This window comes from Macaca nemestrina, chromosome 10 (assembly GCF_043159975.1).
Source record: "Macaca nemestrina isolate mMacNem1 chromosome 10, mMacNem.hap1, whole genome shotgun sequence".
NCBI classification, from domain to species: domain Eukaryota; kingdom Metazoa; phylum Chordata; class Mammalia; order Primates; family Cercopithecidae; genus Macaca; species Macaca nemestrina.
In genome coordinates, this window is record NC_092134.1 from 76,694,369 (window position 1) to 76,713,367 (window position 18,999).

At 47.9% G+C, this 18,999-nt stretch overlaps 1 protein-coding gene across 8 annotated transcripts; it reads left to right on the plus strand.

Annotated features, from left to right (window-relative positions):
* Window positions 1-4,866: 4,866 nt before the first annotated feature.
* LOC105474128 (nascent polypeptide associated complex subunit alpha) lies at window positions 4,867-18,771 on the plus strand. 8 transcript variants are annotated; one of them, XM_011728541.3, is made up of 10 exons: window positions 4,869-5,741; window positions 6,478-6,549; window positions 9,406-11,136; window positions 11,269-14,580; window positions 16,220-16,305; window positions 16,469-16,546; window positions 17,528-17,674; window positions 18,049-18,177; window positions 18,331-18,453; window positions 18,646-18,771. In XM_011728541.3, the coding sequence occupies exons 2-10, from the start codon at window positions 6,480-6,482 to the stop codon at window positions 18,658-18,660; spliced, it is 5,691 nt and encodes a 1,896-aa protein (XP_011726843.2). In that variant the 5' UTR covers window positions 4,869-5,741; window positions 6,478-6,479; the 3' UTR covers window positions 18,661-18,771. The 8 variants fall into 8 exon arrangements, with proteins under 8 accessions (XP_011726840.2, XP_011726843.2, XP_011726844.2 ...); XM_011728542.3 differs by having other exon boundaries at window positions 5,354-5,741; window positions 14,419-14,580; XM_011728538.3 differs by having other exon boundaries at window positions 4,867-5,741; window positions 9,406-14,580.
* Window positions 18,772-18,999: the final 228 nt, after the last annotated feature.

The window sequence follows — 18,999 nt, forward strand, 5'->3', positions numbered from 1 at the left end:
CGGGCGGATCACGAGGTCAGGAGATTGAGACCATCCTGGCTAACACGGTGAAACCCCGTTTCTACTAACAAATACAAAAAACTAGCCAGGCGAGGTGGTGGGCGCCTGTAGTCCCAGCTACTTGGGAGGCTGAGGCAGGAGAATGGCATAAACCCGGGAGGCGGAGCTTGCAGTGAGCTGAGATCCGGCCACTGCACTCCAGCCTGGGCCACACAGCAAGACTCCGTCTCAAAAAAAAAAAAAATTCCTGCCACGTGCCGTGGCTCACACATGTAATCTCAGCACTTTGGGAGGCCGAGGCAGGTAGATCACTTGAGGTCAGGAATTTCAGACCAGCCTGACCAGCATGGTGAAACTACTAAAAATACAGACCTGGTGATGCACGCCTGTAATCCCAGCTACTTGGGAGGCTGAGGCAGGAGAATCACTGGAACCTGGGAGGCAGAAGTTGCAGTGAGCCAAGATTGCACCATTGCACTCCAGCCTGGGCAATAAGAGTGAAACTCCATCTCAAAAAAAAGAAATTCCTCATTATTTGTTTGGTTTTTTGTTTGTTTGTTTGTTTTTGAGCCAGAGTCTCACTCTGTCATCCAGGCTGGAGTGCAGTCGGGCAATCCGCCTCCCTGCAACCTCCGCCTCCCGGGTTCAAGCGATTCTCCTGCCTCAGCTTCCCAAGCAGCTGGGACTACAGGCGCACACCGCCACACCCGGTTAATTTTTTGTATTTTTAGTAGAAACAGGTTTTCACCATGTTGCCCAGGCTGGTGTCGAACTCCTGAGCTCGGGCAATCCACCACCTTGGCCTCCTAGGCATGAACCACCTTGCCTGGCCCAAAAATTCCTCATTATTTGAGCTTATGGTTATTAAGTCTTATTAAGTACTTAATATGGTTATTAAGTACTATAGGTTATTAAGTCTTCAGGTTCTAGAAACAGTGGGTCGATTAAAATTCCTGAATACAAAATCACTAGAGACTCATTAGTCCAGAACTAATCAGTAAAGAACTCAGGGCCGGGTGTGGTGGCTCAAGCCTGTAATCCCAGCACTTTGGGAGGCCGAGGCGGGTGGATCACGAGGTCAGGAGATCGAGACCATCCTGGCTAACATGGTGAAACCCCGTCTCTACTAAAAATACAAAAAACTAGCCGGGCGTTGTGGCGGGCGCCTGTAGTCCCAGCTACTCGGAGGCTGAGGCGGGAGAATGGCGTGAACCCGGGAGGCGGAGCTTGCAGTGAGCCAAGATCGCGCCACTGCACTCCAGCCTGGGCGACACAGCGAGACTCCGTCTCAAAAAAAAAAAAAAAAAAAAAAGAACTCAGGACAATGGAAAGATTGGTATGCTTTTAAAAACAGACGACTTTTTTTTTTTTTTTTTTTTGAGACGGAGTCTCACTCTGCAGCCCTGGCTAGAGTGCAGTGGCACCATCTCAGCTTACTGCAAGCTCCGCCTCCCGGGTTCACGCCATTCTCCTGTCTCAGCCTCCTGAGTAGCTGGGACTACAGGCGCATGCCATCACGCCCGGCCAATTTTTTGTATTTTTAGTAGAGACGGGGTTTCACCGTGTTAGCCAGGATGGTCTCCATCTCCTGACCTCATGATCCGCCCGCCTCAGCCTCCCAAAGTGCTGGGATTACAAGCGTGAGCCACTGCGCCCGGCCTCAAAAAGAGACATTTTAAGCTTTCATTATCGTTTTATAAGTATGTCTAGCATTAAAGTGTCTTAACTCCTGGGCTCAAGGGATCCTCATGCCTCAGCTTCTAGAGTAGCTGGGACTACAGGTATGCGCCACCTTGCCAGGCTTATGTTTTATTTTGTTGTGGAGACGGGGTCTTGCCATCTTACCCAGGCTGGTCTCTAATTCCTGGGTTAAGCAGTCCACCTGCATTGGCCTCCCAAACTGTTGAGATTACAGGTGTGAGTCATGGCACCCAGCCAATGTTTAGTTCTTAAAGACAGCAAAAATATACCCAAAGACTATTGACTTCCCCTTTTCTTGATTTGCCGATTCAGTAACATATTAGAACTGTAGAAACAAAAGAGTCACAGAAACGGCTTCTATCTTCAAAATTGCCAACTTGACAAACACTAGCTGGGCATAGTGGCTCACACCTGTAATCCCAGCACTTTAGGAGGCCGAGTGAGCAGATCACTTGAGGCCAGGAGTTCAAGACCAGCCTGGGCAACATGGCAAAACCCTGTCTCTACAAAAAATACAAAAATTAACCGGGCGTGGTGGTGTGCACCTATAGTCCCAGCTACTCGGGAGACTGAGGTGGGAGAATCGTTTAAGCCCAGGAGGCGGAGGCTGCAGTGAGCCATAATCACCCCACTGTACTCCAGCCTGAGCAACAGAGCCAGACCCTACCTCAAAAAAAGGAAAAGAAAAAAATACATTCTTTCTTGGCTATTCATTACCACAGAGAGAGGAAAAAGTAAGTGGGCTTGCTGGGGAAGAAAGAAAAATTGTCAATATGTAGTTTTGTCTAAGGAGATTGGTTATTTCTGGTCCTTCTGAAGGTAAATGGACTAAAGGACTGCATTGAAAATCTTCCAGATCATGTATTTATTAGGTAGAAACTGATTATATCTACAATTTAATAGTAACAAACTTTTTAAGTTTTATATAAAGATTACATGTGATAATTTTATGCGATAAGACTGCTTCTTTTTCCTTCCAATTAGAGTGTGAGAGTGTGTGTGTATACATAGACTAATTTAATCTTCCTAATAATCCTATCAAGTAGCTACGATTTTTCCCATTTTACAGATCAGGAAACTGAGATGAATATACATATAGTTTAATTGCCTAAACTGACCTAATAGATTCAAACAAAGGAGTCTTATTTCAGAGTCTGTCTGTAATGACTCCACAATATTGCCTCTCCTATTTGAGGAGGATTTCAGAATTTCCCATTCCTGGTAAACCCTACTATCTCACTTTATTCTAATTCACCAATCCTAATCCTCATTTCACTACACTAAGGATTTCAGAAATGTTAAAGTAGCTTTCAAAGCATTTTAAATTTTCACTGCTTCCCTTAAAAGGCGGCCACACCAGGTGCCGTGGCTCACGCCTGTAATCCTAGCACTATGGGAGGCCAAGGCGGGTGGATTGCCTGAGCTCAGGAGTTAGAGACCAGCCGGGGCAACACGGTGAAACAGGAGAATTTTTGTGGCAGAATTGCCAGAACCCGGGAGGTGGAGGTTGCAGTAAGCTGAGATCACGCCACTGCACTCCAGACTGGGTGACAGAGCGAGACCCCATCTCAAAAAAAAAAAAAAAAGGCGGCCACAGTCATCTTAAAGCTATTAAATCAGGCCAGGCACAGTGGCTCACACCTGTAATCCCAGCACTTTGGGAGGCTGAGGCAGGCGGATAACTTAAGGTCAGGAGTCCGGGCGGTGTGGCGCGTACCTATAATCCCAGCTACTCCGAGGTTGAGACAAGAGAATCGCTTGAACCCGGGAGGCGGAGATTGCAGTAAACCGAGATCACACCACTGCACTCCAGCCTGGGTGACAGAGCGAGACTCTGCCTCAAAAAAAAAAATAAAATAGCGTTGACTGGTTTAGCTAATTCAGGTACAGCACATATTTGTTGAGTTCTTTTGTAGGGCTATGGAAAGAAATGGGAGCCTTTTCATTAACACAACACTGATTTTACATTCTACTTTTCAAAAATACAGTTGTACATAGCATGGTTTAAGGTGGGGTCCCAGACACCTAGAATGAATAAGTTTAAAATATCCAAGAAGTGCTGGGGGCGGTAGCTCACGCGTGTAATCCAAGCACTTTGGGAGGCCGAAGCAGGCGGATCACCTGAAGTCAGGAGCAGACCAGCCTGGCCGACATGGAGAAACCCCGTCTCTACTAAAAATACAAAAAAAATTACCCTGGCATGGTGGCGCATGCCTGTAATCCCAGGTACCCAGGAGGCTGAGGCAGGAGAATCGCTTGAACCCGGGATGGAGAGGTTGCAGTGAGCAGAGATCCCGCCTTTGCACCCCAGCCTGGGCAATAAGAGCGAGACTGTCTCAAACACAAAACAGGTCAGGCACAGTGGCTCACGCCTATAATCCCAGGACTTTGGGAGGCCGAGGCAGGCGGATTACCTGAGGTCAGGAGTTCAAGACCAGCCTGGCCGACATGGTGAAACCCTGTCACTACTAAAAATACAAAAATTAGGCCGGGCGCGGTGGCTCAAGCCTGTAATCCCAGCACTTTGGGAGGCCGAGGCGGGCGGATCACGAGGTCAGGAGATCGAGACCATCCTGGTTAACATGGTGAAACCCCGTCTCTACTAAAAAATACAAAAAACTAGCCGGGCGAGGTGGCGGACGCCTGTAGTCCCAGCTACTCGGGAGGCCGAGGCAGGAGAATGGCGTGAACCCGGGAGGCGGAGCTTGCAGTGAGCTGAGATCCGGCCACTGCACTCCAGCCTGGGTGACAGAGCGAGACTCCGTCTCAAAAAAAAAAAAAAAAAAAAAAAAAAAAAAAAAAAAAAACAAACAAAAATTAGCTGGGCATGGTGGCAAACACCTGTAATCCCAGCTACTCAGGCGGCTGAGGCGGGACAATTACTTGAGCCCAAGAGATGGAGATTGCAGTGAACTGAGATCATGCCACTGCACTCCAGCCTGGCTGACAGAGCGACTCTCTCAAAAAAAAAAAAAAAAAAAAAAAAATCCAAGAAGTGCCCAAAATAGCAAGCAAAGGAATTGTATACGTGCCTATGTTCTTTTTTCTGGAAAGGAGAATCTGCAGCTTTATAATTTCAACATTAGCCTAAACCGTCGTGAACCTAAAACAATCAAAAGGGCCAGAATCTGTTTAAAGAATTTATTCAAGGGCAGTGTGAGGGTAGACCAACCAAAAAACCAACTCCAAAGAATGGAGGTCAGCCTTCAGAAGTAGGGAAGTTAAGATTTCATTTACTTAGGCAGACAGAGAAGTTTTTAGCTGGATTACGTTATCTATACAAGGTTGGAGCATAATTACAGAATTTGGTTACAAGCAGTGTTTTTTTTTGTTTGTTTGTTTGTTTGTTTTTTGAGGTGGGGTACAGCTAACATTGTTTTACGGAGAGTTTAACACTCATGAGTTGCTGTCATATGGTGACATCGTTTGAGTCTCTCTAGTCATTGAACAGAACAAGAAAAATAAATCGAATTAAATTTATAATCTGAAGTTATATGTGACCCATCACATCTGTCAAGTTTTAAAATGGGTTTTGTTTTGTTTTTTTGGTAGGGGGAGCGTCCAGCAGCTTTTAAATGTTAATTTTCACATCATGTGTTCCAAAAATAATTGGTTAGCCTAGGTCACTTCCACCCTCCAACGCTGTGAATACAGTCTCTGTAGCATTCGCTATTTAATGTCTTATCTTCCCGAGCTATTTGAGAAATCGCTAGGTCGCCTTAATACCGCAGTCGCCACTTTGCGGACTGGAGGGCGGAGTCTGCTTCGTTCTGAGGACTGCGTGGCTCCGCGCAGAGAGCTCCTGCTAGGCCTGCGAGTCCTGTTCTGAATTCTTACCCTTATTTAGTCCTTGTCACCACCCCCACCGTGGGAACGGCCTGACGGCCACTCGTCAAAGGAAGTGGCTGCCGGCAGCTCTTGACCCGGAATCGGATCCTAGTCCCACCCCTTCTGCTCCAGGCTTCCTTCTGCAACAGGCGTGGGTCACGCTCTCGCTCGCTCTCTTTCTGCCGCCATCTTGGTTCCGCGTTCCCTGAACAGTAAGTACTTTCTGTGCCGCTACTCTCTATCCGCAGCCATCCGCCTTTCTTTCGGGCTAAGCTGCCCCGGGGACTGAGAGTTAAGGAGAGTTGGAGGCTTTACGGGGCCACAGGGTTCCTACTCGCCCCTGGGCTTCCTGACAAAATGGGGTCTGCGGTTGGTGTCCTGGCAAAAGCAGAATAGAAGGGCTGCGGGCCGGGCCCGGAATCCGAGCCTGCAGAGATGGAAGCAGTTGCAGTGTTGAGGGCAGAAGAGAAGTGCGTCTTGTTTTGGGAACTGCTTTGAGGGATCCAGAAAAGGGTCAGGGGTCACAGCCTTAGAACCTCCAACACCGTTCTCATTGTGACAAGCAAGTGTTGAACTTACAGCACCGTCTTTCCCCTCCTGGGTCCCCAAAGTCGACAAACGTAGTCCAGGAGGCCCCTGCCTAGCCAGTGTGAGTATTAGGAGTGGAGAGGGTTCACGGTAGCGTCTGAAGTCGCCTATGATCGGGAGCCAGCCCTGGATCCTCTCCCTCGGGTTGAGAATGCAACTGGGAATTGCTGGCCTTGATAGAGGCGTAAGGGTCACATATTTACCTCTTATTCCCAGGTGCTTTGGGGAAGGCTGTCCCCGAACACCCTCACGGTTTTTTTCTAACGGCCCTCCACGGAGTTTTTAAGAATACTTGTCTCTGGGTTGGGCAAGTGAATATATCCCAATCATTCAGGCCTCCTTTATATTCCCTTCCTTCAGAAATGCCCGGCGAAGCCACAGAAACCGTCCCTGCTACAGAGCAGGAGTTGCCGCAGCCCCAGGCTGAGACAGGTAGGTTCCCCTACCCCCCTTGCCATTAATTAAAATTGACCCTAAGGCCATTTGGTGGCAAAATGACCAAGAGGAAGTACACTGTGTAAGAGGATGGAGTTGCAGCTTTACCGAGGAGGATAGACCGTAAAATTACTATCCTGGAGTTACTTCTATAGGAATTTGGAGTAAAAGTAATGTTTTTAAGATTCGTGGACGTTAAAAGTTCCCTAGCTTGCTTTCTGTTATGCCTGTTGCCTCTAAAGAAGCTCTCCTGTGAAACCCCCCACCTCACATAGGAAAACTGAGCAGGGAAGGGGCTCGGTGATTCTTACCTATTGGAACTAGATGACACAGGCCAAGGAGCCCGGAGCATTTGTGAAGCTCCAGCCAGCAAGTTGCATCAAGGTTTTAGTTGGCAGAGCTTGGCATTGTGCCTTTATCACATGTCTGGATGAGATGTGTGCTGGTGGTAAGTGTGTCTTGCTGGGCCCCAGAGTCCTCCTAGGTCGTATAACTTGTTTATGGATTGGTGGTGCTGAGATATTTCTAGTGTGCTGGAATAGTTCCTGCATCATTGTGTGAAACCCAGGATTGAAATAAATCCTTTTATCCTCAACGTTGAAAGTAGTGACTGTGAAGGCTAATTTTTAAATTCCGGTTAAAACATATCTCTGTAAAAAACTTAGGAGGAGGTAGTGAAAAGTTCTTAAAATGATAGCCTTTCTGAGTCAGTTGTGCAGCGCTAAATGAAGGGACTCTTCAGGCTGTAATCTTCATTCTCACCTTTTTATGATTTTTTTTTATTTCATTTGTTATTTAAGGGCAAGTCCTTTCCCTTTTTGGAGTTACAGTAGAGTTGCTTAAGGTTGAAAGCATTAAGCTTCCCACCTGTTTGATTTTAGCAGCTGAAGGGATTAATACAGCTGCTAGGAAGAATGGGGAGTTCTGAGCTGGAGTATAAACAATATGAAATTCTTGAAGTACAAGGGGCTTAAGGAAGGGAAAAAATAAAGTACTCTTCTCTAAAGATTCTGTGATTTCAGTACAAAACGAGATTTTAGAGATTGTGTCATTGAACAACTTAATTTTACAAATATGAAGACTTGAAATTCAGATGAATGCCGGGCTCGGTGGCTCAAGCCTGTAATCCCAGCACTTTGGGAGGCCGAGACGGGCGGATCACAAGGTCAGGAGATCGAGACCATCCTGGCTAACACGGTGAAACCCCGTCTCTACTAAAAAATACAAAAAACTAGCCGGGCGAGGTGGCGGGCGCCTGTGTTCCCAGCTACTCGGGAGGCTGAGGCAGGAGAATGGCGTAAACCCGGGAGGCGGAGCTTGCAGTGAGCTGAGATGCGGCCACTGCACTCCAGCCTGGGCGACAGAGCCAGACTCAGTCTCAAAAAAAAAAAAAAAAAGAAAAATTCAGATGAATTTAGAAAAATCTGATTCAAGCTTCAAAACTAATGCATTTACTTCTAAAACAGTCCTTAATGCTATTAAATGTATTCCTGAATAGTTTGAGTTGTATAGTAGGCTTATATTAAGGAAGTACCAATGATAAATACGCAGGATTTTGTCTGTAATGACAGTCTATTAGAATGAAGTAGGAAGCTCAAGGAATTGGTTATGGTATCAAAGCAAGTATTTGGGGCCTTATTCCATTTGAGGTACAGTCAGAAGAAAATACATTCCATGTTTTTGTGATTCATTATGTTTGGTAGTGTTTTCCTGTAATCGTTAGACTTTGGCCTACCCACTCTACAGGAAAAACTGGTTGAGCCACCTTGTCTTTTCCATGGTAGCATGCCATAAGAACTTCAAAATTACTGGTTCAGTGAATTTTGAATTTGAATTTTGGTACCACGGACTTTTTTTTCCCCCCGTTTAACATTGCCTTCTAAGCATTGAGCATTTGTTGATCCAATTCTGTGTTACCTCCTGAATGCCAGAAATACTGTCTTACTGTCATGCCAAATATTGGTGTATTTTGACATAATGAAATACTTAAATTCCAAGTTAAGGAGTGGGGATCAAGTGTATTCTCGCCACTCCAATTCACTTTTTTTTTTTTTTCTTTTTTCTTTTTTCTTTTCTTTTTTTTTTTTTTTTTGAGACGGAGTTTCTCCCCATTGCCTAGGCTGGAGTGCAGTGGTGCAATCTCGGTTCACTGCAACCTCCGCCTCCTGGGTTCAAACAATTCTCCTGCCTCAGCCTCCTGAGTAGCTGGTATTACAGGTGCGTGCCACGACGCTCAGCTAATTTTTGTATTTTTGTATTCAGATTTTTCCTAGCCTAGTGGAAGCCTGAAAGTATAAAAGCCTGTTTTTTCTTACTTCAGATTCCCCATCATCATCACTGCTCACTATCTTCTTTGTTCCAGTTTTTGGTATTTTTTCCGTTAGTTCATGATATTTGGGTGGACAGAGTAGCATAGCTAGCTGTTCTTTGTGGTAATTCTGTTGGCTGTGAGAAAGACTTGGGAATACATTCCATTTTAAGAAGTAAGGGGAGAGCACAACTGGGAAAGGGTAGAAAGCATGTTGTTCCCAACCTCCCAAGTGTCTGTGCTCCCCATTTAGAGATAGGCTACTCTTAGACTGTTCTCACCCTAAAATAGTTGGTTTACTTTGATAGAACTTGGGGAAGTGTGAGAAATTAGGAGAGGAATGTCTTCTCACTTGACTGCTGAAAAATGTTTGGGGAAGGTTGTTGTTGCGTGTCACCTTTATCTAATCCTGTGTGGTCACTTAGACTGTCAGATTTTAAACTCGAGTGTGTCCTAGGAGGCATGTTGTACCAAGTTGGGCTGCATAACTCACCTTTTTTCTCCTCCCCCCCCCCCTTTCTTTATCTCCTTTTGCCTTTCTCCAGCTGTGCTACCTATGTCTTCAGCCTTGAGTGTCACTGCTGCCTTAGGCCAGCCTGGACAAACCCTCCCCCCTCCTTGCTCTCCTGCCCCACAACAGTGCCCTCTGTCAACTGCTAACCAGGCTGCCCCATTCCCTTCCCCCTCTACTATTGCCTCGACCCCTTTTGAAGTTCCTTTTACCCAGTCATCCTCTGGAACAGCCCTACCTTTGGGAACTGCCCCTGAAGCCCCAACTTTCCTACCAAACCTAATAGGGCCTCCCATCTCCCCAGCTGCCTTAGCTCTGGCCTCTCCCATGATAGCTCCAACTCTGAAAGGGACGCCTTCCTCTTCAGCTCCCTTAGCTCTGGTTGCCCTGGCTCCCCACTCAGTTCAGAAGAGTTCTGCTTTTCCACCTAACCTTCCTTCTTCACCTCCTTCAGTGGCTGTAGCTGAGTCAGGGTCAGTGATATCACTGTCAGCTCCCATTGCTCCCTCAGAACCAAAGACTAATCTTATTAAAGTTCCCTCTGAGGTAGTCCCTAATCCAAAAGGCACCCCCAGTCCTTCATGTATAGTCAATACCGTTCCTTACCACTGTGTGACTCCCGTGGCCTCTGTTCAATCTGGAATGGCCTCCCTTCCTCAGACAACACCCACAACTACCCTAGCTATCACTTCCCTTCAAGTCAAAGATACCACCATTTCCTCAGCTCTAACTTCTCCGCAAAACCCAGGAAGCCTCAGCCTAAAGGGGCCTGTTAGTCCATCTGCTGCCTTACCTCTTTCAACTCAGTCTCTTCCTGTGGTGACCTCTTCTCAAAAGACTGTGGGTCCCAACACCCCCCCAGATTTTCCCATTTATCTGGGCTCTCATCTTGCACCTTTGTATCAAAGTTCTTTTGGTTCTGTCCAACCTTTAGGTCAAACAAGTCCCAGTGCTTTGACAGACCCTACAGTGAAGACCATTTCTATAGATCATTCTTCCACTGGGGACTCTTATCCTTCTCAGAGATCTGTAATTCCTCCCCTTCCTTCCAGAAATGAGGTAGTTCCTGCTACTGTGGCTGCCTTTCCAGTGGTGGCGCCATCTGTTGACAAAGGTCCCTCTACCATCACTAGCATAACCTACAGCCCTTCTGGCTCCTTAAATGTAGCTACCTCCTCTTCATTATCTCCTATGACCTCTCTCATTCTCAAAAGCTCTCCTAATGCCACTCATCATTATCCTTTAGTGGCCCAAATGCCTGTTTCTTCTGTTGGAACCACCCCACTTGTGGTGACTAACCCCTGTACAATTGATGCAGCAGCTACTACCTTTGAGGTAGCTACTTGTGTTTCTCCTCCAATTTCATCAGGTCCCATAAGTAATATAGAACCAACTTCCCCTGCTGCCTTGGTTATGGCACCTGTGGCTCCCAAAGAGCCTTCTACTCAAGTAGCAACCACTCTGAGGACACCAGTCTCTCCTCCTCTGCCAGACCCTGAAGACCTCAAAAATCTCCCCAGTTCAGTATTGGTTAAATTTCCAACACAAAAAGACCTCCAAACTGCACCTGCCTCTCCTGACGGAGCTGCTTTCTCTCCAGCCCAAGCAGAACTCACCACCAAGAAAGACCCTACTGTGTTACCATTAGCCCAGACAGTTCGTAAAAATTCCCCTTCTTTCCAAAGTACATCCTCTTCTCCAGAGATATCTCTTTCTCCTGAAACCACCGTAGCAAAGAAAAGCCTTGAAGGCCCTCTCCCTATAGGTAAGCCAACCAGCACTGTGACCTCCCCGCTGGGTGTTAACTCCTCCTCGGCCTCTGTAATCAAGACAGATTCTTATGCAGACCCAGACTCTGCTGGTCTGCTTCTCAAAAGTTCTCTCATTACCCCAACAGTGACTGCATTTCCTTTGCAAAGTGCTGACCCTGCTGGGGTGGCTCCCACAACTGCCAAAGGTACCTCAACTTATACAGCTACAGCCAGCCCTTTTCTAGAAGGAACTGTCTCTTTAGCTCCTGAAAACCACCCAGTTAAGGAAGGTACTTCCACTTTTACTACTTTATCCTTGGTTCCTACAGCTTCAGATTGCCCTGTGGCTCCATCCCCCCAGAATACCTCTGCTCCTCTGGCTACCTTAGTGCTGGCCCCTGAAATCCCAAAGTCTGTGCCCTCACCCTCTCTTCCCGCAGCTGGGACTCCTCCAGGTACAAAAAAGGTTGATGGTATTTCTCATACTTCAGCATTGGCACCTGTTGCTTCCTCTCCCAAAGAGTGCCCAACTGAGGACTCTGGTGCTTCTGCTACTGCATCTTCCAAAGGATCTCTGACTTACCTAGCTGACTCCCCATCTCCTTTAGGGGTTAGTGTGTCTCAGACTAAAAGACCTCCAACCAAGAAGGGTTCTGCTGGCCCTGATACTCCTGTTGGAAATCTCTCGTCCCCTGTTTCTCCAGTTGAAGCTTTGTTTCTTCCAGAGAATAGTCTTTCTTTCCAAGACTCTAAAGACTCACCCGCCACGAAGCATTCTCCCACTCCTCCATCCCCCAAAGGGGCCCCTGCTCCCTCAGCTGTGACTCTGTCTCCCAAAAGAGTAACACTAACCCCCAAAGAGACCTCCACTCCTTCAGTTGTGAATCCGCCCTTCCCCAAAGAGGGTCCAGCTACCCCAGCACCCAAACAGGCTCCCGCTCCTCCCGCTCTATCCAGGACTTCTTCCTCCCTCAAAAAGGCCCCAGCTACCCCATCCCCCAAAGGGACCCCCACACCCCCAGCTGCAACTCCTCCCTCCCCCAGAGGAGGCCCAGCTACCCCATCCCCCAAAGGGGCCCCCACACCCCTAGCTGCAACTCCTCCTCCCCGCAAAGGAGGCCCAGCTACCCCATCCCCCAAAGGGACCCCCAAACCCCCAGCTGCAACTCCTCCCTCCCCCAGAGGAGGCCCAGCTACCCCATCCCCCAAAGGGGCCCCCACACCCCCTGCTGCAACTCCTCCCTCCCCCAAAGGAGGTCCAGCAGCTACCCCATCCCCCAAAGGGGCCCCCACTCCCCCAGCTGCAAACCCTCCCTCCCCAAAAGGAGGCCCAGCTACCCCATCCCCCAAAGGGGCCCCCACTCCCCCAGCTGCAAACCCTCCCTCCCCAAAAGGAGGCCCAGCTACCCCATCCCCAAAAGGAGGCCCAGCTACCCCATCCCCCAAACGGGCCCCCACTCCCCCAGCTGCAACTCCACCTTCCCCAAAAGGGGCCCCCACACCCCCAGCTGCAACTCCTTCCCCAAAAGGAGGTCCAGCTACCCCATCCTCCAAAGGGGCCCCCACACCCCCAGCTGCAACTCCTCCCTCCCCAAAAGGAGGCCCAGCTATCCCACCCCACAAAGGGGCTCCCACTCCCCTAGCTGTGACTCCTCCCTCCCCAAAAGGAGGTTCAGCTACCCCATCCCCCAGAGGTGCCCCCACTCCCCCAACAGCAACTCCTCCCTCCCCAAAAGGAAATCTAGCTGCCCCACCCCACAAAGAGGCCCCCAGTCCTTCAGTTGTAATTTCTCCCTCTCCAAAAGGAGATCCAGCTACCTCACCCCCCAAAGGGGCCCCCACTCCCCCAGCTGCAACTCCTCCCTCCCCCAAAGGGACCCCCACTCTCCCAACTACAACTCCCTCCTCTAAAGGAAGCCCAACTACCCCATCCTCCAAAGAGGACCCCACTCCCCCAGCTGCAACTCCCTCCCACAAAGGAGGTCCAGCTGTGACTCCTCCCTCCCCTAAAAGAGGACCAGCTATCCCATCTCCCAAAGGGGACCCCACTTCCCCAGCAGTGATTCCTCTCTCCCCCAAAAAGGCTCCAGCAACTCCAGTCACCAGAGAAGGCCCAGCCACCCCATCCAAAGGCGATACCACTCCCCTAGCAGTGACTCCTGTCTCCCTCAAAAAGGCCCCAGCAACTTCAGCCCCCAAAGGAGGCCCAGCTACCCCATCCTCCAAAGGGGATCCCACCCTCCCAGCAGTGACTCCTCCTTCCCCCAAGGAGCCCTCAGTCCCCAAACAAGCTCCCACTTCTTCCTCTCCCAAAAAGGCCCTGGCAACTCCAGCCCCCATGGGGGCCCCCATTCTGCCAGCTGTGATTCCTTCTTCCCCCAAAGAGGTCCCAGCTACCCCATCCTCCAGAAGGGACCCCATTGCCCAAATAGCGACTCCTCTCTCTAAAAATACCCCAGCAACTCTAGCCCCCAAAGAGGCCCTCATTCCCCCAGCTATGACTCTTCCCTCCCCCAAAAAGAGCCCAGCAATTCCAGCCCCCAAAGAAGCCCCGGCTACCCCATCCTCCAAAGAGGCCTCCAGTCCCCCAGCAGTGACTCCTTCCTCTTACAAAGGGGCCCCATCTCCCAAAGAGGCCCCTACTCCTCCAGCTGTGACTCCTCCATCCCCCAAAAAGGGCCCAGCAACTCCAGCCCCCAAAGGGACCCCCACTTCCCCACCTGTGACTCCTTCCTCCCTCAAAGACTTCCCTGCCTCCCCAGTTTCTGTCACATGTAAAATGGGGGCCACTGTTCCTCAAGCATCTAAAGGGCTTCCAGCAAAGAAAGGCCCCACAGCTCTCAAAGAAGTACTTGTTGCCCCAGGTCCAGAAAGTACGCCAGTCATCACAGCTCCCACTCGGAAAGGTCCACAGACCAAAAAGAGTTCTGCTACTTCACCTCCTATGTGTCCAGATCCCTCAGCTAACAATGGTTCTAAAGGACCCCTTTCCACAGTGGCTCCAGCCCCTCTACTCCCTGCTCAGAAATGCTCTTCAAAGACATCAAAAGGCAAAGATGCTTCTCATTCCCCAAAGGGCCCCTTGGCTCCTCCTGAGTCTAAGGCATCCACCCCTCTAACAGCAGCTGCCTCTGAGAAGGTCCTTCCTAAACCTGAATCAGCATCTGTCTCTCCACCACCCACCCCACCAGTCTCTCTGCCTCTTGCTCCCTCCCCAGTTCCCACTCTGCCTCCCAAACAGCAATTTTTGCTGTCCTCTCCTGGGCTGGTGTTGGAATCACCCTCTAAACCCCTAGCCCCTGCTGATGAGGATGAGCTGCCGCCTCTGATACCCCCGGAACCAATCTCTGGGGGAGTGCCTTTCCAGTCAGTCCTCGTCAACATGCCCACCCCCAAAGCTGCTGGAATCCCTGTCCCAACCCCCTCTGGCAAGCAGCCTGTTATGAAGAACAACAAGGGTATTTGCCTTGGTTTGCCGTGTGCATGGTGTGTCTGTTGCCCACACCCCTCTTGGGGGCTACCCACCAATACTAACCCTGTGATGCGCCGCTTTCTCCAGTGAATCTGCTTGGGTTTGGACATAGAACATAGAATGATCATTTTAAATGCAAAAGCTCTAGGAATATGAAACAAAATCTTGGTTTTCATCACTTCAGATAGATATATAGCGTATTGTGTATCATTCAGTACAATGTGGCCCGGACTACCCTGAGCCTACCATGCCATCTATTTTACCTAATTGATCTGACATTGAAAACCAAGACCTGCCAGACCTTTTAATTTGCTCTAATCCCTACCACATCACTAACTAACCTTGTCCCTGGGCCTGAGATTTGCTAAAACATTGGAGAATTGAACTATTTGTATTTCTTTTTCAATTCTTAGACTTAGTAATGACCAGGTGCCCAGGGACTTCCTTCTCATAAAAATGTAGAAACCTGTTTTTCCTAGCCTGAAAATGGTGCAGGTATATGCTTTTTTTCCTCAGTAGTCTTTACTGATGCTTGGCCTTTGAATTGAAATAAATTTATGTGAATTATGTTTGGAAAAATTAAGAGATACAGGTCAACATCATTGAGAATCTTCTAACTATATTGATTAGATTACATTGCTGGGGTGAATGGTTTGAAAATGAGGCTGAATATGTGCATGTGACTGCTTTTGACTTGCTCCAACCCCATTTAAAAGTTGAGGGAATGGCCGGGCATGGTGGCTCAGGCCTGTAATCCCAGCACTTTGGAAGGCCAAGGCGGGCGGATCACAAGGTCAGGAGATGGAGACCATCCTGGCTAACACAGTGAAACCCTGTCTCTACCAAAAATACAAAAAAAGGCCGGGCTTGGTGGCTCACGCCTGTAATCCCAGCACTCTGGGAGGCCGAGGCGGGCGGATCACAAGGTCATGAGATCAAGACCATTCTGGCTAACATGGTAAAACCCCGTCTCTACTAAAAAAAACAATACAAAAAATTAGCCGGGCGTGGTGATGGGCGCCTGTAGTCCCAGCTACTGGGGAGGCTGAGGCAGGAGAATGGCGTGAGCCTGGGAGGCAGAGCTTGCAGTGAGCCAAGATGGCGCCACTGCACTCCAGCCTGGGTGACAGAGTGAGACTCCGTCTCAAAAAAAAAAAAAAAAAAAAAAAAGTTGAGGGGAAATCCAACCTACCTATTGTGCCTCCATGGTGTGATTTTGTTTTTTTCACTTAAGTGTATCTGGGGGCACCTTCTGACAGAATTTTACAGGGATAATTGGACTGTTGGGTAAAATTTAGAGTCAGTCATAGGGGTCATTATTTGCCTGTGCCAAGAAACAAAGACCTTGAGGGAAAGAAAGCAGTTACAGTATGTTAAACTGCTCAGCTATTTCTAGTGATTACTTTTCATTTCTGGGGTTAGGGCTGGGTCTTTACTAGATGTGTACCCACTAGTTAGTGACTAAGTTAGGGGCTATCAAGCTGGCCTCACACAAGCCAGTTGGTTTACATTTAACATTCTTAGGTCTTGCATGAAGCATTGACCTGTAGTCCAGGCAGGATGTAGTGAAGTACCTTCTCTTATAATTTCTACTATAAAGCAGTAAAAGTTGTTTCTCATTTTAGGGTCTGGAACAGAATCTGACAGTGATGAATCAGTACCAGAGCTTGAAGAACAGGATTCCACCCAGGCAACCACACAACAAGCCCAGGTGGGTATTCTCTTACTAACTGGTATTGGGTCAAGGAAGCAGGGTTGATCAGGGCAACTTTTGTATTTGGAACTGTGAACCTTCATAAAGGAAAACCCACAAGGAAATTGTGCTATCCAGATCTTGGATTCTGGTTAACTAATAACCTGTTTTATCTTCTTAGCTGGCGGCAGCAGCTGAAATTGATGAAGAACCAGTCAGTAAAGCAAAACAGAGTCGGAGTGAAAAGAAGGCACGGAAGGTAAGATTTGAAAAGGATTTCAGGATCTAATGAAGCACCTTTATACAGAGTGGAACTCTTTATTTCCATAGGTTTTTGGGGAACAGGTGGTATTTTGGTTACACGAGTAAGTACTTTAGTGTTGATTTTTGAGATTTTAGTGCACCCATCACCCAAGCAGTATACACTGAACCCAATTCTTAGTAGTGGTAGAATCCTGTTTAAAGTAGCAGAAGTAGCTGGATTGGTGGCTCACACTTGTAATCCCAGCACTCTGGAAGGCCAGGGCGAGTGGATCACTTGAGGTCAAGAGTTCAAGACCAGCCTGGCCAACATGGCGAAACCCGTCTGCTAAAAATACCAAAAAAAAAAATAGCAGGGCATGGTGGTACGCTCCTGTAGTCCCAGCTACAAAGGTGGTTGAGGCACGGCAGTTGCTTGAACCTGGGAGGCGGAGGTTACATTGAGCCGAGATTGCACTCCTGCACTCCAGCCTGGGCGACAGAGCAAGACCTGTCTCCAAAAATTAAAAAATAAAGTAGCAGAAGTTACTATGGCAGAAAACCCATTCTCTTTTTTTTTTTTTGCAACGGAGTCTCACTCTATCGCCCAGGCTGGAGTGCAGTGGCCGGATCTCAGCTCACTGCAAGCTCTGCCTCCCGGGTTCACGCCATTCTCCTGCCTCAGCCTCCCAAGTAGCTGGGATTACAGGCGCCCGCCACCTCACCTGGCTAATTTTTTTTTGCATTTTTAGTAGAGACGGGATTTCACCGTGTTAGCCAGGCTGGTCTCGATCTCCTGACCTCGTGATCTGCCCGTCTCAGCCTCCCAAAGTGCTGGAATTACAGACTTGAGCCACCGCGCCCGGCCCCATTCTCTATTCTTGTATGAACTTTTCTCAGCCTGGGGAAAAGCTTTGCTTTGGATGTTGTATTATGTTCCTTGCTTCTTTAGGCTGCTTCTAAAGAGGTTGCAAACCTTATACTATTTTCTCTTCTTTAGGCTATGTCCAAACTGGGTCTTCGACAGGTTACAGGAGTTACTAGAGTCACTATCCGGAAATCTAAGAATATCCTCTTTGTCATCACAAAACCAGATGTCTACAAGAGCCCTGCTTCAGATACTTACATAGTTTTTGGGGAAGCCAAGGTGAGTAAACTTTTCTTGGGCATTGTTCTAGACCAGGGTTTCTCAACCTCAGCACTGCTGACATTTTGCCTCTGGTAGTTCTCTGTTATGGAAGGGCTATCCTGTTAATTATGGATGCTTAGCAGCATTACATCCAGTTTTGATTACCCAAAAACTCCATTGCCATATATCTCCTGGGACACATAACTACCCCCTAGTTGAGAACCACTGCTCTAAACCTAAAAACTACTCTTTCTACTGCGAGTAAGGGCAAGCAGTTTAAAGCCGTACAATAAGTTACCTGAAGTGGGTTTACAGAGAGTTGTGAAACTATATGATTTATTTTTCAAAGACTGCTGATCTACTCACATGAATCTGTATTCTCTACCCTGTAGATCGAAGATTTATCCCAGCAAGCACAACTAGCAGCTGCTGAGAAATTCAAAGTTCAAGGTGAAGCTGTCTCAAACATTCAAGAAAACACACAGACTCCAACCGTACAAGAGGAGAGTGAAGAGGAAGAGGTATACTAGGAAATCTTTCATATGTTAACTGTCGCCATATAGCAATGTGTTCGTGTTGGTGAGCTATATTAAAAACTAGATTGAGGAGACTCCAAAGAACTGCTGAAATTGTTTTTGCCTTTAATTTACTGCTTTTTCCCTCTCCTCTCTTAGGTCGATGAAACAGGTGTAGAAGTTAAGGACATAGAATTGGTCATGTCACAAGCAAATGTGTCGAGAGCAAAGGCAGTCCGAGCCCTGAAGAACAACAGTAATGATATTGTAAATGCGATTATGGTAAGTGTTCAAGCCTTTGTTCCTTGACTCCCTCTGCCCTGACCAATTACGAGTGACTTTATTTTGTCTGCTAAATATCAGCCAATTAGGGAACCTCATTCCAGAGCCTCTTCTGAGTTGCCGTAGGTTTTAGTGACCTGAGTTCTCCTGATTTGCCTATAAGAACCGCTAATTATCTTTTCTCTCTTACAGGAATTAACAATGTAACCATCTGAAAGCAACTTTTTTTGGTGTCTCAAAGGAGTAACTGCAGCTTGGTTTGAAATTTGTACTGTTTCTATCATAAATAAAGTTATGGCTTCTTGTTGGATGAACTCAGTCAATGACTGGTCTCTTCCCCGCCCCCCCCAAAACAAAAAACTTGTAAAGGTTCTAATAATTTGTTAATTACTCCTAAGGCCTCCCTCATTTGATAAGATTTAGTGCCACAGATTTCCCACTTAAAATCTCAGACTTTATACCTCTTTTAACAAGTCACTGGCCAGGCGCAGTGGCTCACACCTGTAATCCCAGCACTTTGGGAGACCAAGGAGGGGCGGATCACGA